This window comes from Sinohyriopsis cumingii, chromosome 10 (assembly GCF_028554795.1).
Source record: "Sinohyriopsis cumingii isolate HCF-2022 chromosome 10, ASM2855479v2, whole genome shotgun sequence".
NCBI lineage: Eukaryota > Metazoa > Mollusca > Bivalvia > Unionida > Unionidae > Sinohyriopsis > Sinohyriopsis cumingii.
Window position 1 is genome coordinate 45526220 of NC_142970.1, and position 26007 is coordinate 45552226.

At 34.6% G+C, this 26007-nt stretch overlaps 1 protein-coding gene across 1 annotated transcript in view; it reads right to left on the reverse strand.

The window, feature by feature from the left end:
* LOC149789967 (uncharacterized) overlaps positions 1 to 26007 on the reverse strand; it is a 299468-nt gene that overhangs the window by 81668 nt on the left and 191793 nt on the right. Inside the window, exons 37-38 of the mRNA XM_089973148.1 lie at positions 22941 to 23240; positions 16347 to 16649 (exon numbers count right to left, since the gene is read on the reverse strand). Of these exons, the coding sequence (XP_089829274.1) occupies positions 16347 to 16649; positions 22941 to 23240 (603 nt within the window). The remainder of the gene's footprint in view (positions 1 to 16346; positions 16650 to 22940; positions 23241 to 26007) is intronic.

A 26007-nucleotide genomic window follows, 5' to 3' on the forward strand; every position in this document is an offset into this window, starting at 1 on the left:
TTAGGTTGGTACATTGATGGCAAAGATATTAGGTCTTTTACATTGACTTAAGACAGAGATACAGAAAGAGATTTAGGTTGGTACATTGATGGCAAAGATATTAGGTCTTTTACATTGACTTAAGACAGAGAGACAGAAAGAGATTTAGGTTGGTACATTGATGGCAAAGATATTAGGTCTTTTACATTGACTTAAGACAGAGAGACAGAAAGACATTTAGGTTGGTACATTGATGGCAAAGATATTAAGTCTTTAACACTGACTTAAGACAGAGAGACAGAAAGATAACAAGGCAGACAAACATACAGGTAGACAGATCAACTGCCCAGTTCTGAACATTTTTTCCACACAAAGCGGTATGAAGATTTACAAGATTATAGAGACTAATGGTGAGATTTGCAGGTGCTTGTTGTGGCACTTTTTTTATGGGACTCTATAACAATACAACTATATGTGTTGTGACTATTGATATTTTTTTGACAATACGTCACACTGCCACTAATTAATCAAAATAACCATAAAGCAATCTGAGAACTAAATGTAATTATATAATTCTATACATTCACCGACACTTGGACAAATCTGTAAAATGTATTGACTGGTCTATCTTTTCATTTTATATTTTATCAATTTATTTTATTTTTTGCAGTTCCTATTTTTTATTTGTTTTTAACAATTCTGTTTGCAGTTTCTTTTCATTATAGCTATTATAATTATGAATATATTAGGCATTTTCAAAAGCATTACCAAGCTATAACTGACTGCTCTGGTGGCCTAGTGGTTAGAGCATCCACCTTCGATGCAGGAGGTCATGGGTTTGATCCCTGGCCAAGTCATACCAAAGATTTATAAAAATGGTACTAACAGCTGCCTCGCTTGGCACTCAGCATTAATAGTTAGTATTAGGACCAGTCGACCTGGTGTCAGAATACTGTGACTGGGTGGGGCATCATGCTACATGTCTGTGGCATTATGCCCAAGTGCTAGACATCACTATAAACTGCCACACTGCAGACATTGTAGCAAAATGACTGAAAAATTGTTAAAGCCATGTTAAAAATCTAAATAACACACGCATACACACACACCAAACTATAACTAAATTGTAATGGCACAATTACAAACTGTAATTCATCATACATGTATGTTGTTTATTTGAAAATAAGGTCAGAATTTGTATTGGGATAATTATTGATAAACATGTGAGAAATTATGAAATTGTAAAATTTGGTCCTTGGATGAATAATTCCAAATAGAGCACAACCTCCCATAATGACCACCTCTATTAAGAAAAACCTCTCATATTCAGCCAGATCTGATATCACTGTATTATCTTATGCTTATGCATTGGTCCCTCACTATAACACTGCTCTGAGGAATCATGAAAGTACTGTGATATATATGGTTCCTACTTATCATGCTATATGAGGGAGTTATAAAAACATTCCATGAAATATGTGAGGTTGTCTTATACTGGGGTACATTATACAATGGTCCCTCATTATCATGCTATACAAGGGAGATATCAAAGTGTACCATGATATAGATAAGGTTTTCTTGTACTGGGGTATATTATACAGTGGTCCTTCATTATAATGCTTTTCAGGGGAGGAATGAAAGTGTACCATGATAGAGGTAAGGTTGTCTTATGCTGTGGGGTATATCACATATTGGTCCCTGATTGTAACAATATTCAGGGAAGTCATGAAAGAGCACCACAATATAGGTGAGGCTGCCTTATACTGGGGTACATCAGTGGTCCCTCATTATAACACTATTTAAGAGATACAAGTGTACCATGTTATATTTGAGCTTGCATTATACATGGGTACATTATACAGTAGTCTCATTATAATTGTTCAGGGAAGCCATGAAAGTACATGTATACTGTGATATAAGTGAGGTTGCCTTATACTGGGTATATTATATGGTGGTCTCATTACAACACTGTTCATGGAAGCCATGAAAGTGCACTGTGATATAAGTGAGGTTGCCTTATACTGGGTATATTATACAGTGGTCTCTTTATAACTGTTCATGGAAGCCATGAAAGTGTACATTGATACAGGTGAGGTTGCCTTATACGGGGTACATCATACAGTGGTCTCTTTATAACTGTTCTGAGAAGCCATGAAAGTGTACATTGATACAGGTGAGGTTGCCTTATACTGGGTACATTAAACAGTGGTCTCATTATAACACTCTTTAGGAAAGCCATTAAAGAGTACTGTGATTTAGGTGAGGTTGTCTTATACTGGGGTACAACAGTGGTTCCTCGTTATAATGTTTTTCAAGTGAGTCATGAAGGTGTACCATGATAGAGGTAAGGTTGTCTTATCCTGTGAGGTACATCATAAATTGGTCCCTGATTGTAACAATTTTCAGGACAGTCATCAAAGTGTACCATGAAACAGATGAGGTTGTTTTATACTGTGGTACATTATACAGTGGTCCTTCATTATCATGCTATTCAAGGGAATCATCAATGTGTACCATGATATAGATGAGGTTGTTTTATACTGTGGTACATTATACAGTGGTCCTTCATTATCATGCTATTCAAGGGAGTCATCAATGTGTACCATGATATAGATGAGGTTTTCTTATACTTGGCTATATTGTAAAGTGGTCCCTCAGCATAATGATGTTTGTAGAAGATATGAAAGTGTACCATGATATAGGTGAAGTTGCCTTATATTAGAGTTCATCACATAGTGGTCCCATATTATAACACTGTTCAGGAAAGCAATGAATGTGTAATGCAATATAGTTAAGGTTACCTTACACTGAGATATATTATACAGTGGTCCCTCAATGTAACACTAATCAGGGAAGTCATGAAAGTGTATCATGACATAAATGAAGTAACCTCATGCTTAGGTGCATTATATAAAAATGTTTATTTCAACCAGCATAATGGAATCTTTGTCTACTGGTGTCCTATCAGGGTCTGTAGTATACTGAAGTGCTTTATATTGAGTGACCAATGTATTTAACCACACAGAACACCCTTTCCCTTAATTAGTTAATTACTTCCATACCATTATTGACTAAGAGAGGATGCGCTGTGATACCTTTGCACCTATATTTCTGAAGCCAAAATGGCATTTCAAAAACACAATTGTTTTGTTTGTAAACAAACTAAAGGAAAGGCAGATAGAAAGGAAATCATGATATCTGATGGAGCTTTCAGCAATATTAAACTTTTGTTGAAAATATCTTTATCTCTTTTAAATGTTATTAAATATTTTTTCATGATCAAGGCCGTTTTTGCTGGTTTGATGTGTGTTTAATTGTGATTCAAGCAATATTCTATCACAGTGTATCCCATAGGGGTGCAAGACTGAGAGTCAAAAATCTCCTTGGTGTCAAAACTGGGGATCAGACTGAGTAAAAAACAAACTTTGGTATTAAAACTAGGGGTTAAATTAAAAATTTGGCAGTCACTGAAGCGCAAATGAGGGTAAATGGAAACACTGCTATTATCAGAATGTTACATACTTTTTTGTGTGCAGGTTGTTTCTTCCATGAAAAAAACATGCTTTTTATAGATTTTTTTATGTGCAATATTTTATTTTAGTTACTGACCATTAAAGAATGTTAATAATCATCCATTGTTGTTTCCTGTATGTAAAGATTTTCTAGTGACTCTGGATAAGACTGAGTTTTCCTTGGGCTTCACACGTGCATTCAAAATTTCCCTTCATCCTACTACAGTAAAATGTCCCCTTCTGACCCCCCCCCCCCCAATGAGACCATTCACAAAATTCAACCACTTTATTGCAGTTCTTAAGTTTTTGCATCGATATTTGTGTAAATTTTATCTTCCCAATTCAGACTTGCAGCCTCAATCACTCTGAACACTTCCAATTACGTGCAGTGAGCCATGCAAGCTATATACATGAGTTAAATAACTGAACAGTGGTGGTTCAATGATATTTAGTTAATCACTCATTATATAGTGACATTTTTCATCAAAATCAAGTTATTGAAAGGTAATTGGTATAACCACAAATGAGACCTGGGAAAAGTGCTTGAAAATCAAAGCAAATGTGAACCCTTTATCATGGATGGAAGAAACATATATGCCAATCACCTCAAGCAAGATATTAAATTTTTAGGCACTGTTCTCTGAATTGACACCAACCCTAAATTAGCTCCTCAGTTCTGATGGTGAACATAATTGAAAAGTTCAACCTTATTTGCAAAAATATTTCTTCACTTCAAAAGTTGATATTGTAATTTGAATCTATTGATTTATATACTGAGTCATGTCCCATTACCAGTGAAAGTGTAACCTATAAAATTAACAATTAAAAACTTTCACCTAAATTGACTTCCCTTGTTGCAATCCATATTTTATTTATAATTTTATAATTTGTAATTTATTTTGTAACATATTTGCTACTTATTGTTGTGGAATAACTTTTTTTAAATAGAAATTTTAATTAAAATGCAAGTAGTTCAATTCTTTTACAGTAGACAAAGCCCTGCCTAATAAGCGAAGAATAATAATAGGTCACTATGAGCCACCTTTAGAACTGCAGCATTTTAAATTTGTTAAATGTGAACATGTGTACACATGGTGAGAGAAAATACAGGTAGACACTAAACAAACAAAAAGATTGTCCAAAGTCAAAATGAGAGAATTTTAAATTTCAAAAGCAAACTGACATTATGGCAAAAGAATGATTAACTGGTAAGCAATTTGCTGACACATAAATCAGGCCCCACTTCTCCTGCATCCCATGTGACCCAAATAATGGAGAGGAGTCTAAAGTCATAACTGTATTGAAAATACTGTGAGTGCAATGACTGGTCAGCATGCATGATGACCACATTAGATAACAGCAATCTATTAATCACAGCAATAGTAGTTGCATTCACAAGAACTATGTTACATACTGCATTCATCTAGAGTCCAAAGGGGCAATAACTCTTACAAAATCATGTCAAGACAAAGATTTGTCAATATCTGCATCTTTACGAGATGACCATAATATGTACCAAGTTTCAAAGCAACCCAGAAAACACCGAAAGATATGTTGCATTCACACAATCTCTTTTCACAATTAATTCAGCTGCATGACAAAAAGGGCAACAACTCTAACAAAACTTGCACAGTGATTTATCCAAAATGTGCACCTGCAGATAATGGCAATAATATAAACAAAGTTTCATGGCAACCAAGTGAAAACTCTGAGACTAGATGCATTAACAATGTTCTGTCATAATTACATCCAACTCCAAGTGAAAACAAACTCTACAAAAATCATAGACGCATTATGATTTGATGTAATGTGTGTCATCAGATGATGACCATAGTTTCACAGTGGCCTATAAAAAAATTCACTAGATCCTGTTATAAAATACATTCAGGACTAATGGAACTAATTGTAAGGCAGAATGGCAACCAGTCTAGAGATGGGTGAACATAAAATAGAACATATAACATGTGATCCATATGGAAGCTATTAGCAAGCTTTCCCATATATATCACTACTGGTTGAGGCAAGACTCAAACCAACACAGACTGAAGCAAGATGTATGAGTGACTATAAAGACATGCATCTTAAGCCACTGAGCCACCCAGGGTCTCCTGGCTGGATAGTGACTTTTAAATGTACCCAGATGATGCAAATATAGCTGGATACGGCCAGGTTGCTAGCTGTATATGGCCTCCATGTCATAGGTTACATAATGCCTTGTATGTAGTCTTGAACTAAACTTAATATACAAAAACCTTTATTTTCTTATCAGACTTACCGTGACTGTGACCGCTGACCTTTTGATTACATAATCTGTAGGTTTCTTTATTATCCTAAGTGCAAGCCATCACAAATTTGGTCAAGGAACTTATTCAAGATGAAAGTTGCTCAGCAAAACCCATTTTTCTTGAAGCCACAATGATTTTGACCTTTGACCCCTTGACCTTAAAGTTGATACCTTATATGCAACTCCTCAACAAAGTCTGGCCAAAGTATGTGGTCCATAATTAAAGTTATTATACAAAAACCATTTACTTCTTTCAGACATAGTGACCTTGATCTTTGAACATTGGCCACTTTTCTTTGAACTAGTGACCTTGACCTTTGGCAAACAAATCATAACCTTCTTTACTGAGTCAAGTGCTAGCCATCCATTAAGTATGGTCCAGGTATGTGAAAAAAAAACTTCAGTTCTTGTGCACAAACTGTTTATCTCCTTTTACAAAGGACTTTGACCTTTCTAACAAAAATCAATAGACTTCTCTTTTTAAACCTCAGGTGCAAGCCATACACAAACATTGGAAACTGTAGATGGAAGAGAACCAGACTTACTGTGTGGAAAACATTTTTCTTCTTTTGAAGTTGTGCTAACAAGATGATGATATACAAGGCAAAATGGGCAATAACTCTTATAAAAATTGCTGAAACTCATCATTAGTTGATATGCATGTCTTCAGGTAGTGACCACACTATTTACCTTGTTTCAAAGTGATCAGTCAAAAACTGCAGGATCAGCTGCATTAATGAGATTGTGTGTGGGATGGAAGGACACAAACATTACTATATACCCTGCCTCTAGGAGGTGGGACATAATAAATGAAATTAACATATGTATATATATATATATATATATATATATATATATATATATATATATATATATATATATATATATATATATATATATATATATATATATATATACCCCTTTGAGAAAAACAGTGATGACTTTGGACCATAAACAGAAGCTGATATTCATAAACAGTTGGTATTTGCAATGAAAAAGGCAAAGAATTATAAATCTGGGATGCTGTGAAATGGATGGTATCATGTATACTTGTAGACAAGTCCATCCTATAGATAAATCAAACCCCTGAATTTGGCCTTCAGTAGTGGTGTAGTTCATTAACAAAAAGAGTTAATGCCAAGTAGGTACAATGCATCATCTACAAATATGTACAGTACAGAATGCAATAAAATATGATTTGTCTCAGGCTAGTTCTATAGATTTCTACCATACAAATGCTTGACCTTGATCAACAAGGTCCCTGATTGTATCCTCAGCTGCAGGCATTGCTCTCTTCTTTTTCTGTTGTATGTGCTGCTTGGATGCCAAAAAATGATGCAGTTTCTATTCCAAACATTACTTGGGATTAGATCAAAAGGGAGATAATTAAGAGGAGACAACTACTTTTAATTTCTTTATTATTCTAATAAAGTCATGCAGTCTACATGTTATGTTATATTAATTGATACATTTGGTGGAGAATACATAAATACCAAGAATTCAGAAAATGCTTTGTCTCACCTGCTCTGCTTCCACATGATCCCAAAGCCCTAACATAGTTACTAGAAAAAGAAATATTGGTCACTGTGATCCAATTTTTAATTTAAATATGCTTATCAAGTTTGATGACAGCACAAGCCAATGTCAATGAAATACAGCTAAATGCAAAACCTCAGAAAAAGTTACAACAGGTCACTGTGACCATTATTTTCTATCCTTTTTGTGTTATTTCTCAAGATAAATGTAACAATCAAGTTTCATAACATTAAAAGCAGAAATGTCCGAGAAATGAAGAAATTGCAAATCTTATGGAAAAGAAGGACACCAAAAATAGTGATACCGTAATCTCACCGATGCTTAGCAGATGAGACAAAGAGTGAATTTGTAAAGCTTACTAAATACAGATATTAGAAAAAAAACTGAGCTATAGAATGAAGAGCAACTATTGTAAGTAAGTACCTGAAATGTAATGTAAAGAAAAAAGAATAAAAAATATTTGTACTAGTTTAAAAACTTTGAGAAATAAACTTTAGGAAACAAACATGAAGTTTTTTTATTTCCCAATCAAATGAAAAAAGAAAATACTACTCCAATGGATTGCATGCTTTAATGCTTCTAATATATTTTAAAAGCAATTATCGATATTACAGCATGCCTTGATTATTTCAAAATACTTTCATATAATATTCAATGTTGCCTCGTTGTGCAAAGGTGTAAGTCCAAATACGAACACAAATGAAGCAGAGTATGACTTAGTTTCAAGTTAACACACATCATGTTAAGATAATTACATCACATGTGAAGATAATTACATCACATGTTAAGATAATTACATCACATGTGAAGATAATTACATCACATGTTAAGATAATTACATCACATGTGAAGATAATTACATCACATGTTAAGATAATTACATCACATGTGAAGATAATTACATCAAGAAAGTACTGACAGTACCACACTACCATATAACTTAATTACATTTCAGTCAGTGGTAAATTTTGGGAATTTTTCAATCTAAATTTTTGAACATAAGCAAATGAATGCTAACCCAAATATATAATCAATCACAACAGTAAAAGGAAATTCATTTAAAATAAACTTCAATTATGTCTTGCCTGCTCAGCTGCTTGATACAGATACATTTTCACTTTTAAATGACCTTGCATAAGGAATAAATGGAGTGTGTGTGTGTGTGATTTGAATATTTAATGTAGCTTTAACAATTTTCCAGTCATATTGCTATGATGTCTGCAGTGTGACAGTTTATAGTGATATCTAGTACTGGGGCATCATGTCACAGACATGTAGCATGATGTCCCACCCAGTCACATTATTCTGACAATAACCTATTAATCCTGAGTGCCTAGTGAGGCAGCTGTTAGTACCATTTTTATAAGTCTTTGGTATGACTCGTCCTGGGTTCGAACCCACATCTGAGGGCAAAGTGCATGAATATGAAAGGGATGAGCTTTTTAATTCCACACAGTCCAAGTACAATACTGTCACTATCCCTCCTAAGGGTAAGATCTGATAAACATACAGAAGAACTTAAACCAGAAATTATCCAAGAATTTTAAATGACCTTGACCTTGCATTAGCCAAGGTCGTTTGAGTCAAATGACCTTGACCTTGCACAAGTGTCAAATGGACAGCATGGATGCAGAGATTAAACAAGGACAAAGCTTACTCATTCTACATTCCAAATATAATAGCTAGGACTCCAAGTTTCAGACATGTGATGATACCATAAAACATCAACCCAAACTTAAAGAAGAGTTTCAAATGACTTTCATTATGCATGAGGGTCAGAAGGAGGGCACAGGTACTTGGATAGAAAATGGCTTATCTTGATTATTCTATTGTCCAAGTATGATATTTATCTTCCTCAGGAGTTTGGACGTATGACCATTCAGAAAACATTAACAGACTTAACCAAGTTTTTCACATGACTTTCGTCTTGAATAGGTATCAGACGGAGGTGGTTATGGGTATGAATTGGTAGAAGTTACGGATTCTACAGTCTAAGTATGATAGCATCCTTTCTAGGGTTTAGGACAAATGACAATACAGAAAAACTGTAACCAAGATTTTCAAATTACTTTAACCTTGCAATAGAGATGGAGGAAGGGTGAGGTGCACGGAAATTAAAGGGCAATACTTACCAATTCTAAAGTCAAACTATGATAGTAATCCTTCTATGGGTTTACAACTTTAACTTGAAACTTAAAAATGATTTTTAATTCCTATAACCATCTCTGGAGTGGTTTGAGATGGAAATGAAAGACCCATTATTACTGATTAAATGGCCCAATAAGGAAAGGAAATCCTTAAAAGTGTTTGTGATTAATGGTCTGATGGAAAACAGCCAAACAAACCTTTCACCATTGTTGACAAAGCCATCAGAATAAGCAAGCCCTGTCTCAACAATGCTAAAGCAGGCAAGACGAAATTAATGAAACAACTTATTAATTAAGATATCTTTCAAAAGGAATAAATTGTATACTTTTATTTGTTAATATCACATACTTGCAACAAACTGAATAGTATTAAACTTTTTAGAAGTTAATACTAAGATATTATGACATGTTAATTACAACTGTAAGTTTCATCAATATTACAAGTGAAGAATTATTGTTATGTATGTAGCATCTTGTTATTGCATGCATAAATTGCTGGTTATACAAATATGCATTTTTTCTGCTGCATAGACTTTTTTAAGTATAAGTGAGTAACATCACCTTGTCCTACAAAATAAAACTTTTTTGAGATTAAAATCTTAACAAACAGAGAGAAGAGAGAGAGAGAGAGAGAGAGAGAGAGAGAGAGAGAGAGAGAGAGAGAGAGAGAGAGAGAGAGAGAGAGAGAGAGAAATAATATCAATAAGACTGAGAAACTAATAATTACTACTGATAAATATGGGGGCAAATCTTCACCCTGTTGAATACCTGTAAATATTCTTGTGGTACATAATCTACCAAAACTTTCCCTCCCCATGCTACACATGTTCAAGGCTCAAAATGTACAAAGGCAAGGCAGGAATAGCAATATCATAGTGAAGAATAGGAAATGGTAACAATAACCAGATAAGAATACTAATATTACAGAATTAAACCAACAATAATCCAATGAAATTTTTAAAACAAATATTAAAAAAACAAACTAAACAAAGATAATTCCCTAACAATGGAAAACAAAACAAAAAGATTTAGTAATTAATGTTCAAAAAAGGAAAATTTTAAGAATAACTCATTGCACATCTGTAACAGGATATATATTGCACTTAGTTTGGAAAATATCACATCAAACAATGAAAACATAGCAAGATACAAAGGAAAACATTGCAAATAAAAATTATATCATATTGCCATTGGCAAAACCCTTCATTATTTCATCTGTTGTATCGTTTTTGCATGACATTAACTTCCTATGAAGAACATGTTTAGTCCATTACTTCCTTGTTGACTAATCTTACTGATCTTAGTAATTAGTAATTAGTAATCTTACTAATCAAATCATCCAATAAAGCCCAACATTGGATATATGAATTATGACTTGAACAAGTCACAGTAAATCTTTGTCATGCATGACGTTGTATCCTAGAGTCACTTAAGTCACCCTGAACAAAATTTGAAATATTTTGTCATTCGTGACATTAAATCAATTAAACAGTCAGTTAACTTGAGTCAGTTGGACAAGTCTCAATAAATCCTTAAATTCTTGCCACTGATAACACTGTCAATTGAACAGTCCATTGACTCAAGTCTGTTGGACAATACATCCTTCTAATTCACACCACTATCAATTAAACAGGCATCACATGTCTGCTGGACAAGTCTCAATAAATCCTTCTCATTCACAACACTCAATTAAACAAATCAATTACTCAATTCTGTTGGACAAGTTTAATAAATCCTTCTCTTTCACAATACTATCAATTAAACAGGCAACTCAAGTCAGTTGTACAAGTCTCAATAAATCCTTGTTATTGATAACACTATTAATTGACTGAAGTCTGTTGGACAAGTCTCAATAAATCCATCTAATTCACAACACTATCAACTAAACAGCCAGTTAACTCAAGTCAGTTAGACAAGTCTTAAAAAATCCTTCTCATTCACAACACTATCAGTTAAACAGTTCATTTACACAAGTCTGTTGGACAAGTCTCAATAAATCCTTATCGCTCACAACACTATCAATTAAACAGTAACTCAGTTGAACAAGTCTCAATAAATCCTTCTTATTCGCAACACTATCAATTATACAGTTAGTTAACTCATATCAGTTGTACAAATTTCAGTAAATCCTTGTTACTGAAAACACTATCAATTAAACAGTCAACTCAAGTCAGCTGGACAAGTCTCAATAAATCCTTGCCTTTCACATTATTAAACAGTCAACTCAAGTCAGCTGGACAATTCTCAATAAATCCTTGTCTTTCACATTATTAAACAGTCAACTCAAGTCTGTTGGACAAATCTCAATAAATTCTTGTCATTCAAGTCAGTAGGACAAGTCTTATTAAATCATTGTCATTCACACTACCATTCGAACAGTACGTTAACTAAAATTAATTGGGCCAGTCACAATAAATCTTTGTCAATTTAAGTCAGTTGGACAAATCCTAATAATACTAGCAATTAAAGTGTCAATTAAATCATCAGATGGACAAGATAAGATTATACAAGCAAGTGTTTAAGCTTTGTGCTTATCTTTATTGTCTATATGCAACATTCCCTCAATATAAGGCCATTCAGTATAACATAGTTCCTTTTATAAGGTGAGAATGGGTATGGATCCCTTTGCATCATGTGGTAGCAAATTTACACCACATATTTCATTATAAGGTGGTCTCACTATAAAGTAATATTTTCTATGGCTTCCAAGTAGTGTTATAATGAGGGAGCAGTATATCATGTACTACAATGAGTCTCACTTCAAGACATTATACTATATGGCTCCCATAGATGGCATTATGCTGAGGGAGTACTGCATATGGTTAATATGATCAAATGACCTAGTGGGAGGTTATAATCGTTATATATTTATATTTATTTACACACATCATATTCACAAATCATGCATATCATCTAATGCTACAGTGAAGAATACATATCAATCTACTAAGTCACACTCCCACTACACACTAAATTGGTATCAGCACAAGCAAATGTCAGTTTTCCTTGTGATACATAACAGTTTTAGCATTTATGAAATGAGATGCAGTTTCAAAGGCCAGGTACTAATTTCATATAATTGTAAATCCTAAGCAAACCTAATTAAAAACTCATTACTGAAATTTCATTACTCCTCAAACTTCCATCTGAACTCAAAACTGATGAAAATGGCAACATTTCCATACTTTGTCATAGCGCTTATTTGAAGTCATGTATATATTAATAATCTGACAATCTCCCCACCCCAACTTAAAAGAAAAATTTCTTTATAACTTTTTATACAGTTTTCAAAACCTTGAATCAAATATATCAACTTCAATAAAATCACCAGAATTATAAAATATTGTGTCCTTTAACTGAAACATTATAATGTTCTGATAGTTGTTTCAAAGACAATTATGTAAATTTAATTAGCTGACTTGCTGCTATTATGTACAACTGTCAGTTTACAATATAAAACAATTAAAAAATCTCATATGTTTTCAGGAAGGAATGAGATGTGTAAAAACTAATTTCCCCTTGCACTAATTACTCAGGCTAAACTGCACACTCAGTTAATAAATGCAGTCAATATGAAATAAGTGAGCCAGTACCTTAGGTATGAAAACACAGAATATAAAAGCTTAATGACAATTATATACATAAACTGGGCATTACTGAATAGGCAAAGATATCATGTCTGTATCAGAATTAAGCATTCATGATGTGTCATGGAAGTGATAGAAAATAACTGTTGGAGTCATGGATTTTTTTTAAAAGTATTTTTAAGGACTTTTGTGAAAACAGTTTCAGTTATATGATCAGGCTGGTATCATCTACCAACTACTGGAATAATCCACAATGGTCAATTTGACTTTGAGACATACAATTTATATAACAATTTTAATTTCTCTCATGGTTATTCGTTGTTTTAACATCATATTTTTGATTATCATGTTTGGAACAAATGTCAAGTTGCTATCTTTAGAATCTTTTGTTCATACCTTCTTGGTGCTAAGTATGCCTTTCACTTTTGATTTGTGGACCTGGTTTCCATTAGGGTATGCTTTGTTGATCGTGTTTTAGAATGAACCCAGTCTGGCTCAACTTTAGAGGTTTTAGTTTTCCTATCTGGAGATAAACTTCTTTCATTGGTCAATTTCTTACTGATTGTGCTAGAATGTGTCTGGGTCTTTGACTGTGAATAATTACCAGTCTTTGGAATTTGTGACAAGTACCTGTTCTGGCTTGTCTGGGAACCATGCTGGTAGACAGTTTGTCCCCCAAGAGTCATGGTTGTTGGGTATTTAGTTGTATCTGGTTTGGGAGTATATTTGTCTCTAGATGCTGATGAAATCCGGATCACTTTTGTGACCTTTGGTTTACTAGTCAGTCCATGTTTTGTCAAAGAATATCTTCCTGCTGATGGTGATCTGTCTTTTAGCTGAGGGCTTTGATATCTTGAGGCTGATCGAGTACGATCTAAGGAAGATCGAATATTTGAGAAGATGTCTTGAACAGTTGATGACACAGGTGAAGCTGAGCGTGCACGAGCAGTTCTATAACTCATTCTTGGCTCAGAGGAGAAGCGCGAGTACGCCCTATATCTCTCAGGTGTTGAATACTTCAATCCTGAACCATATTCACCAGATGACCTTCCACTTGATAAGGATCTAGTTCTGCAAGATGAATCATGGGAAGGGTATCGGACCCGTGTAGAGTCATATCGGGTGTGAGAGTAATTTCCTGAAGAACAGGACACCTGCTGATCATAAAATCTGGAAAGTTCTTTTGGTAGAGACCGAGATCGAGGCAGGGGCCAAATAGAGGAGACAGTCTTTGAGTATTGCCTGGTGGGAGAAGAAACAAATTTAGAGCTCTTAGAAGTTGACTTGTGTTTAGCTGTAGAGGAGGCATATGTGGAGCCAAATTTAGATTTGTCATAGGACCCTTTATAGTCAGTTCTGGGTAGCATTGATGTTCTGTATGATGTATCTCTTGACAGAGACATAAATAAGTGTGAAGGTTTGTGAGACAAAGCATGGGACTCTGATTCAGGTTTGTACAAGTCATAACTGCTTGATGAAAATCTTGGTTTGTAGCTATAGTCTCGTGAGAGAGCTCTAGATTGGTAAGAAGCTTCATTTACTGAGGATGACCTTGGTTGACAAGCTCCGCTGTACGGAGACTCATAACGGCTTAAAGATCTTTCTTTTCCATACCCGGTCAAACTGGACATGGATGTTGTTTTATACAAAGAGCCCACTGAGGCAGATCTAGGTAGGTAGGATTTGACAGAAGGTGACTCATACCTCTGATAGTATTTCTGAGAGTCATATTTAGAGTCCCGTTTTGGAGACTCAAACTTTGTTGAATGCTTCTGAGGGGACATAGTGGATACTGTTGAATATCCAGTATATCTGGGGTAATCTTTAGTCTTAGGGGTTGTTTGGAATGATGAATCTGGAATAAGTGTTCTAGAAGGAACAGCAACAGAAGCAGATCTGAACTGCTTCAGTTCCTTTGCAGGAGAATGAGTTCCCTTCATTTCAGCATCCAGAGAAAGTGATCTTACACTTGGTGAGACAAACATCTCAACTTTATCCCTCATGGGTGAGATGTGCTTTGATCTCACTGGACTTATTTTCATAGGAAATCTACCACCCATGGTTTGAAGGATGGATGGAGATTTTGATATATGAGATGGGTACTTCTCTTGTTTGATAGGGGCTTTGGAGAACTTGAAAGACTTAACTGGAGACCTAGATTTTCTAGTACTAGATAACTTGGTCTCAGGAGCTCTGTACTCACCCATGAGTGAGTCTGTTGAGGACTCTCTAGAATAGTACATGTTGGGAGAACTGGTCCTCGATGATGGATACCTGTTGAGTATTGCAGTGATGCTTGGTGACAGAGGTCTTGCTCTGTACTTCCAATCATCATAATTAATTCCAGAAACTCTCTTATATGGTGAGTCAGATCTGTAAGACCTTGTTGGTAAATCACAGGATGTTCCTGGAATGTCAACTAGTACAGAGAATTTGGACATACAGAGATAGCCAGGAGAGGCATCATCTGAAGATCTGTGGGTGGGAATATAGGAAAGTTCTTTGTCCTCCAATACACAGTATGCAGGTATGACTTTGTCATCCATGGTACTATACACAAGGGTATCTCCATGAAGTCCTCTGAAGCCAGATACAGAAGAACGTGCATCAATGCCATCATCATCATCATCAACAATCTTGGTATGTTTATATTGGGAATAAGTGTCCTTAATAGAAACCAGGCTTGAACTTCTTCTGCTACTTTGGGTGAAAAGTTTTGAAGGCAGTCTGAGGACTTCTTGATAGGTTTTAATTTTCTCTGAAATATCAATGCCTAAAACCTTGGGCATCAGGTCCACAGACATTGACCGTCTCAGGGTTGGTGTGATGAACCCTAGGCTTCTTGTTCGTGAGTGTCTCTTTGGTATTACATCATGTGAATCTTGAACAAGCAAGCCATCTTTGACAAAGGCCGTGAATTTGGGAGACTCTAATTCATCAGTGAGATGTTTTGTCTTGTGATCCCTACTTTTTTCAAAGAAAGACACAATATCGTTTACAACTGAGAATCTTCTCTTCTTATAAAAAGGTACTGGCTCACTTGCTTTGGGCTTTGGAAGGAGCTCTGTGTCAATATACTTGGGCTTTTCAACTAATGTGCTCTCCTTCAATGAAAGTGGTCTATGAGGACTTTGATGGAAGGAGGAAGCTGGTCTTGGAAGAGAGGCTCTAAGAGATTGAGTAGGTAAAGGCTCATAAATGTGTTTTTGTGGTGGTTGTGCGAGCCTCTGTTTGGGAATAGAGGCGTAAGACTGCACTGAATATCTAGAAGGTCTCCAATTGGTTAAAAAGTCTGACTCACTTGGTCGTCTGTAAACAGGAACAGGGGGAGATGGTGCTGTGTAGCCGGATGGGTACTCGCCCCGTACTCGAAAGATGTAGTCTTGATATGGCCTTAGACCTGTGATGCGGTGCTGAGTGCTGGTTAAACCACGAACCATGGGCTGCCACTCATAGTCAGGAAGTCGCTGGGTCTCGATCATGAATGTAATTGGTTCCTCATCTCTTGAGAAAGCTGGAACATCCACTCTAGCCCATCGTAGAGTCATAGCATCATCATCAACATCAAAGATCTCAGGAGCCTCCAGTCTCACGGTGGGAATGACTGAAAAGAAAATTTGTTTAGAGGTAATCTTCCAGAGATACTATTCCTAAAAGAAATATATCTCATGATGACTTGGATGTATTTAAATCCCTCCATGTCTATGGCTTAGTATCCACCCTCATTTACCAAATACAGTTTGTATTACTATTAATACATGTAGTAACAAACTGTATAGTCTTACTAACATGGAGAACAAAAAAATATCCACCAGCCTTTTAGGTCAATTTTACATTTCAAGGAAGGCAACTCAAATTTAGGCTTATAGTAGTTATATCCCTTGGATATTGTTCTATAAATAGTAATACTTTAACTCATTTGGCCCCGGAGGATTTTGTCCTTACCTGAAATGCGAGTAGGAAAGACATTTTGGGGGCTATTTCTAATACATCATATTACATCGGCTTTCAACAGATTTTCCGTGAGATTAATGCCTAGTTGTATTAGAAACCACATTTTCCATTGGTTATTTTGCTTGTGCATGAGCAGAAGGGTAAAAGTTGGAGTTATTTGTAAAAAAAAAATTTTTGGCTTAATGGACCAATCATTTTCATATAAAGACCACTCTTTATTCCAAATGCCCACCTTATCCTAGTTTTTGCAAAGGTCCACCTGTCTGTGTGCAGATCAGACTGGTCTACCTTAGATATGAGGCCAAAAGGTCTACAACCTGGACACAAAATCGGATTATGACCACGAGCGAATTTGGGGTTTAAAAAAAAGGGTCCAAAAATGAGGTTTTTCCCTCTGTATTTTGTAGTGCAACTAGAACTTCCAGATTATTTGGTATCATTGTAGAGCTATATCCATCTGCTTTTTTGTATTACCACCCACTCTGGTGTATCTTAAATGACCTTGATGCTGCAGAGCTCGGAAATAGGGTACAGCCTCATCGTGCCTACAGGCGGGATTGGGGCTGAATGAGTTAAGCAACAGTGGAAAATGCTTTTGAAAGGAAATCACCATAACAATTCCTCAAATTATGTTTCTAATACTGTCATAAATCTTCTAGTGACATATAAATTAAATAAAATTCAGAATATAGAAAGATTATTTAGAACAGTGTTCACCATAGTAAATATGATCATGAAAAGCAATCTCTGTAGATATGCATTCTTTTATTTAATCTCAAGTAAATTTGATACACCTTATAAGCCAATACTTTTCAGTACCTTGACTTAATGTCAATCATGAAATATCATATAATGATTTCACATATGGCATTATTAAACCACCTAAAGCAGAAAGAAGAAACCAAATATCCCTGGCATCCAAGTGTACATAAAATTATTTCCATTTTCTAATTTGTGGTTCTGTTGCGTAAATCAACCAACTTTCATCATATGATTATGGAGCCCTAGATGGCTGAGTGGTCTAAGGCACTTGCCTTTACAAATCACTGACATATCACTTCAGTCAGCATACATTTGAGTCTTGGCATTGTCAATGTGGTTATGTGAGAAATCTTGCCATCAGGTGGTTCTTCTCCAGCATTTCCAGGATCTTTCTCCACCAAATATATTGGCCACTATGTATATCATATCATGTACCGAAAAATGGTCCTAACCCACAAAGTCATAAAGCAAATGAAAGTCATCTGACAAATTAAAACCTAGCATTTACATTCAGTTCAAATTAAATTTATGAAAGTCAGTGAATAAAATCAACCTTTTGCAAGCAAAGTTTACTTTCAAAAAATCTTTTTAACTTGTTTCAGAGATTTTATTTGAAATCATCACTTGTGTATTAATTATTTTACTTATGTTTCTATATGAAAATCCCAAAAAGATGTAACCTCAGCTGCTTTGTATGTTCCGAACCCAACCCAAGTTCCCCACCTTTCGTAACTTTGACTTCTATGTCCTTTGTGACTTTGACTTCTGGCTCACTAAGATTGCAAACAAAATAGAAACATTTACATCATGAGTTGTTATTGCATATTTACATTTATGCAGAACCCATGTCTGCCATCAGATCTGTGTTTACTTGTACTAGCAACCTTCAATGTCTCCTACGGTAACAATGTTCATGGAAGTTTAATAAAAGTTGTGGCAATGAACTTGCTGTTAGCTCTGGGCTCGATCCTTGATTCCAGCATATGTGGTTGACCATCCAAGGTTCTTGTGTTCTCTGGATTCTTCTACCCTTTTTCCTAATCCAATTAGCATTTCACACAAACATCCAAGAGACTGATATTATCTCATATAGTTCATTAGAATTTATTCTACAACTGCCATCAATTGTTCCAATTAATCTATGGGCCAAGATATAATCATAGAGAAAAAAATAATCTAAGACCAGTTAATGTTGACAGCAAATAATCTGGATTGGTTTGGTGTCTTATGGCACAGCAACACAAATAGTCTATGTAGTGTTAAGGTGTTTGGAGTAAAGTGCCTTGCCCAAAGACACACCATGGTTGATCCAATAGTAGGACTTTAATCGACACCATTTCAGTGAAGCATTTAACATGCCAGCCATACCAGCTCCTGCCTCCATTAACTCACTCTTACAACATGCAAGAGAGTTCACTGGCCCAATTTTACATCCCTCCACATCCAGGGCATAATATCCATTGCCTTTTATCTAATATTGGTTGTAATGCTAATAACAGTAAGAAACTACATGATGTGGTTATAATTGATTACAAATTATAGAGCCACTAGCCTGTATCTCGAGGGAGACAACTCATTTAAACAAATGATTAATTCTTACAGTGGTGACCTCCCCTGGAGAGCATCCGTGAAATCAGCATGCAAGATGAAGGACAAGCTGAACACAATGACTGCTGTGTCTTGCTTTTTAGAAAATAAAAATTGCAGATGGGATAAAAGAAAGAGTTGTAAGTCACATTCATGAACCTGTAACTAAAGACTTAACATATCATTAAAAATGGATTTGACATGAAGGTTGCTATTAAATTTGTTTTGGGTATTTTCATAATTGTGTGCATTTAAAGCCCTTCTTCAGCAAATGATAGGCTTTGCATGGTGGCCAGTATATTTGGTGGACAAAGAACACAGGAAGACCCCAGGAAGAACCACTGACCCATGGAAGCTACTCTGAAGCTTTCTCATACACCCACAGCTGTCAAGTCAAGACTTGAACCCCGCAGACACAGGTGAGATATGAGTAACCTTTAAAGAGCTCTCTTGCTATTATGTACTTCTGCCAAATAGCCAGCTTGTATAATTATTTTTTTATGTAGTTAAGATGGACATATTGATAAAGAGTAATTATATTGTTATGTAGATAAGATGGACATATTGATAAAGAGTAATTATATTGTTATTTAGTTAAGATGGACATATTGATAAAGAGTAATTATATTTTTATGTAGTTAAGATGGACATATTGATAAAGAGTAATTATATTATGTAGTTAAAATGGACATATTGATAAAGAGTAATTATATTGTTATTTAGTTAAAATGGACATATTGATAAAGAGTAATTATATTGTTATAACTTATGTAGTTAAGATGGACATATTGATAAAGAGTAATTATATTTTTATGTAGTTAATATGGCCATATTGATAAGAGTAATTATATTGTTATGTAGTTAAGATGGACATATTGATAAAGAGTAATTATATTTTTATGTAGTTAAGATGACATATTGATAAAGGGCAAAGAACGTGGGTGCATTTCTCATCACACTATAATTGGTAAATTCTTTATTGTGTAGTTTTAACTTTGTAAAACTTATTCTGAAGAAAAAAAACAGCATCTGTTCTCACTGTGGGTGGGAGGGTTTTGGTGTTGCTGTGTGCCCAAAGCAGTGTATGGACAGCAAGACAGACAGATTAATAAGGCTGGACATGCTAAATTTCAATCTAATGATTGCGATTTGATTTTATGCAATAATAATAATAATAATAATGATAACAACAATTACAACAACAATAATAATAAATATTAGTCAACCACAACATAACAAAATTGTATTAATGAAAGTCACATAGTTGCTAGATAATATGTACATATGCATAGGTCAAATGACAAAGAGGCAAACAAGTAGAGTACCAGAGGCAGCAGGAGTCTACTTCAGTTAATAGGCTTTCAGTACCAGTGAGACATACCTCCCATGAAAATAGTTTTTTCGTTTGTTTATTTAGTTTAGTAGTCAACCTTTCTAAGCTTTATGGTTCAAAACTTGTTACATATCACAAGATAAGACCAAAGGAATTGCAATTTGTCTTGGTTATATTACTGTTGGTACACATGCAACTTAAAATTATTTCATTCTTCATGGAATGAATTTATCCTAGTTACGGGAGAAGGATCCACAATCTGTCAGACAATGATTTCAAGGGAAGTAATTTCAAAAGCTGTAATGTCATATGACAACATCTAAACCAATATAAGCCTGAAAGCAGTTTCTTTCTTCTTTAGAATTCTGACATCAAAAGAAAAGATGTGGCCATCAAAAATTTAGATAAATAACTTTTTGAAACCAAATTTTGAGCTTTAAGCATACTATGAGCAATCAGAAAAGAAATATGCTGAGTGACAAAAATTACATGACACAAATTTTTAAAGAAAAACAAATCACACAAAAGAAGAGAGCTATAAATAATTATTTTAATAAATAATAATTAATTAAGAATTTATTTTAATAATAATAATAATAATAATAATAATATTTTTTAAAAATTAACAATTTATTTCATTATTTAATAATTCCCTAACTAATATATTAATCAAATCTCTTGCGAACACAGAGGATTTGCATACAGTGCACAGGTTGCAAACAACAGTTATTTTCTGTACACATTTTACAACACATTACAGATTCCCATGTGTGCTATTTCAAATTATTCTGTGTTGAAAGGTGCAAAGGTGTGGAAAAAAACATTATGTAGGTCAGGCAAGCAGTTTCTGTGTAATTAGGCTATAATGGTGTCACAAAATGAGTCCAAACACTAAAAAACTGACTCCAACAATCAGAATGTTATTCAAATGTTGTAAGAATCTAATCAGGTCATCTATGTATGAATAGAAACATGCCTACCAATTTTCAATGGAAATGTCAAGTGGGCTTCTGATGCTAACATGTTTACATTGAAATAAACCTACATCTAACAAGTAATGACAACAACTTTAAAACTCCAAATCATGAACATCTACTTGAATCATCTTCACATGTACAGAAAGATGGCTAATGAAATTCACTTGCCTTGGTCAAGAAGTATTCGCATACTGAGGGGGCAAAGAAAATATAGACCTAGGAGCATAATAGCAAAGTAAATATAGACCTGGGGGCATAATAACTGAATACATATAGACCAGGCAATCATAATGAGACCTTTACAGTGAGGCAGTTTGACTATATTTCAGTAAGGTGTAAAGAAATACCATGTACTGCATTTGTCAACTTGGAAAGCATACATCTAAAGAGTTCAGAAGAGTTCTGAGGCTGCTGCAGCAAAGGCTAACATTATATTCAACTAAAATGTTTGAAAAATATATAATGACCTTAATTATCTCCAGTAAAGTATAAAAAACATAGGTTCTAAACCCCATGGAGCTCAAAGGCTTCTTGCTAGATCTTTCAACTTGATGTAATCTTTGATGGGGTGAGGAGTCTTCAATTTCACATCATGACAGCAATTGTAGCAACTGTTGCCTTTTCTGCTCCCCCCTCCTCCAAGAATCTGCATATTCCTGTTGATACATTATATTCAACAATTGAAAGTTTTTGGAGGCTTATGGTCCCTTTCATCTTGAATCTGCTTCTGTTTGGTGGATGTCATTTCCAGAAAATAATTTAGGAAACAGCTTAATCAAGTGTGCATTTTGCACTAAAATATTGGCAGTTTAATGCATCCGAGGTACTTTTGTAAAATTTGTATGGTTCCCTCATCAACTCCAATGGATCTAATATGAAACCTAAATCCAGATCAAACAGGTACAAGCCAGTATCCATATTTGACCGCAATGAATGTATTTTCATAACTTGTTCTATTATTCCATAAGTTCATCATTTCACGGTCATTTCAGCAAGACTTATGACCCAATTATAAAGATTTGTCACAGGTCTGTAAATAAATATCCGAACTGAACAGTTTTTCAAAGCAACCAAATGTTAAAGGTATACAAGTGAAATGATGACATTCTCAATCAAAATAAAACCCAATATCTATAAATAATCAATCAAATAAAGGACCAGCATGCAGTTAATACTCATTATTTCCCCCAACCCCCACCACAAGTGAAAAAAATTAAGATTTTATGAAAAAGATTTCTATATACATAAACATCTAATAAAAAATTATGACTAGGATACCCACCTGGTCTGCGGTATAATGGGACAGGGAGAGATGGCTCTGAGGGCCCATTATCTGTCAGTGCTCTCACGCGGAACTCATATTCTGATTTTGGTCTTAAATTCGTCGCTCGATATGCTGTATCAAGGAGTTCCGTGGCAATGGGTCTCCAGACCTGGCTTGGAATTTCTCGCATCTCTACGGTATACCTCACAGGTCGCCCGTATGACATGGATGGTAGACGGCTTGGTTGCCATGATAATTTGACAGAGTCTGGTTCCACCTCATGCAGCTGTGGTCTGTAGACTGGTATTCTATACTGATCTAAACAAAAGGAGAGGAAAAACAAAGATAATTTGTGGTGAAAAAATGTACAGTAAAATAAGTGTATAACAAATGGTCCACACAAAGAAACAAAACAATTCATCTTCAAATTTAAAACTCATAAAAAAAAAAAGTAAACTGCTCATAGGCCAGCTAATAAATTGTACCTTCATTTTCTAAGCAGATATGTGTATATTTGGAGACCTGCATGTCTTCCTGGAATTGATTCTGATACAGGCGAACCTGTGCCACTCCTTCCACCAACAAGACTACAAAAAATGGTACATTACCTTCCAATCAATGTTCTATGTACGCCTGTATGGTATGGTTGACTTGAGAGATTACATGATTCAGGCAGCTGTGCAGGTTTTTTTCAAACATTTAAAAAAATGTTTTCATAAACTTTTTTTAAAAGGTTAAGGTATTTTTTGTGATAAAACTGAACTTTCTGCAGGTCAATTTTTTATCAATAGATAAATGGGTAAAAAGTACAAGAAAAAAAATTGTAAAATTATACAAGATTACAAAGAGTGCTACACCATAAAATTTCAGCAAAATTCAAAGATTTGTTTCAATAAATTCAAGTACTTTTCAAGGTTATATAAACCATAAATTATTGTCCATGGGGTCTCAATGTGGTCTTGAACTAAACTTATTGTGCAGAAACAATTACTGTCTTATTAGATTTCTCTTGAACATGACCAATGACTTTCATACCCAAGAATCTGTAACTTTTTTAATGACCTTAAGAACAAGCGATCCTTAAGGTTTTATCAAAGAACTTAGACTAGAAAAAACTTCCACAAAACCTTTTTTCTTCTTGTTGGAACCACATTGACTGTCACATTGGATTTTACAATCCCCACGTCAATATGACTTATCCAAATCCATGCAAGCCCTCCAGAAACTTTTGTGAAGTACTTAAATTTTTATGCAAAAAGCACTTTTCTTCTTTCAGTTAGTGACCTTGACCTTGGACCTTTTGAAGCCAAATGAAAGGACTTTATCTTACCAAACATATAAGTCATCCACAAAACTGGTGAAATTACATGGTCACTAATTGAAAGTTTTGTGAAGAAACTATTTTTTTCTCTTTCAGTCACAATAACTTACTGTTTAAATTTGTACTCTAAAATCAACAGGTTTCTTCCTACATTTTATCTCCTAGTGCAAGCCATCTACTAAATTTTGTAAAACTAGTATTATGGCGAGCAAACCATTTCTCTACATTAAGCCAGAAACATTGACCTTTGATCCTATTTTCCCAATAACTGACAGGGTTCTTCTTAACCCAATATGTAAAGTAATCCACAAAGTTTATTAAATGTAGATGGTACTAAACTTTAAAAAGTTGTTTCTACAAAGTAACTTATGACATTGACCTTGACCCTTGAACCCAAAAATTGATAGAACTGAAAAGGTTGCTTCCTTGATCTGTATAATTCATGATCATTAGTAATTTCCATGCTCAGAGAATAAATATCTTCAAAATTCAAAACTTTCGGCAACATTACACTGCCTATATCAGCAAGAAATAACAGTCTCTTTGTATCAAGTGACCATTATAGGTCACATGATTAACATTAGTTGCTTATGAAGGCAGTGTGATATTGCCAAAAAATTTGAACTCTGAAGATATTTATGCCCTGAGAGTGGGAAATTACTAATAATGACAAAAACTATCAGGTTCTTTCTTAACCTGAGAGCAAGCCAGGTGCAGAGTCCACTGTGCTTATAAAAAATTTGCAAGATAGATGGACAGATGAATGGATGTATTTAAACAAACTGCACACTGCCTTATGGCCATGCATAAAGTAACATGTTCTTCAAGTCAGGTGGCCTTTTATGACTGCCAATAACACTACATAATCGTTGAATCTGTACATAGAAAATCTGGTCTCATAACAGGTGGTCTCTCATAGCAGTGTTTTTTCAGGACATGCTTTTTATTGAGAACTGTTTTAATTCACTACATTGTATCAATAATCATATATTTTATGCTTGTTAAAACATAATAAACACAAAGTGCATGGCCCGCTTGTAGAGCATTGCTGTAAAATATGTGACTGACTCAGCTTCATAATGATTTTTCCATAGTAAGAAGAATATCAATAAATGGGTTTATGAATTATAAACAAATGAACAAACTTTTTCCAAAACCTTATAACAATTTTTCTATGATGGTGACCTTGACTCAAAGGTCAAAAGGGCAAGCCATTATGTTACAGAATGAATTGTCATAGCATCACAATGTATCTCCTCAATTGAAGAGTTTATGAAATGAAAGCAATAGGAAACACTTTGACCAATAACCTGAACTGCTGACGTCACTGGAAAAGTGACTGATATGTCTTATTTTTATACTCAACAAACAGCCATCAGTTTAAGAATAGAAACAAAAATGTCATTTTTCACAAAACTGCAAAACCTGATACTAAGAAAACTTAAACAAATCTTATTAAGAAGTTGATGAAATAATGTAATAAATCTTGATTTCAAACACGAAGATGTGTCCACTGCAGAACCTGATAAATTCATGCATTCCTAAGTGTACTTACTCGTTCTTTTCAATTCAGTATCAAACATAATAATCCACCTAAACCAGTAAAAAAACCATTATCTCTGAACTACAAAACTGAAGTGAATTAAAGAATGTTCCGATAATATTTGGAATGAAGTGTTTTGATCATAAAATCTTACCACCATTATGATTATGAAATATAAACTATGCATGTGTGTCTGTGGGTTGAATCAAAATGAGGTGTAA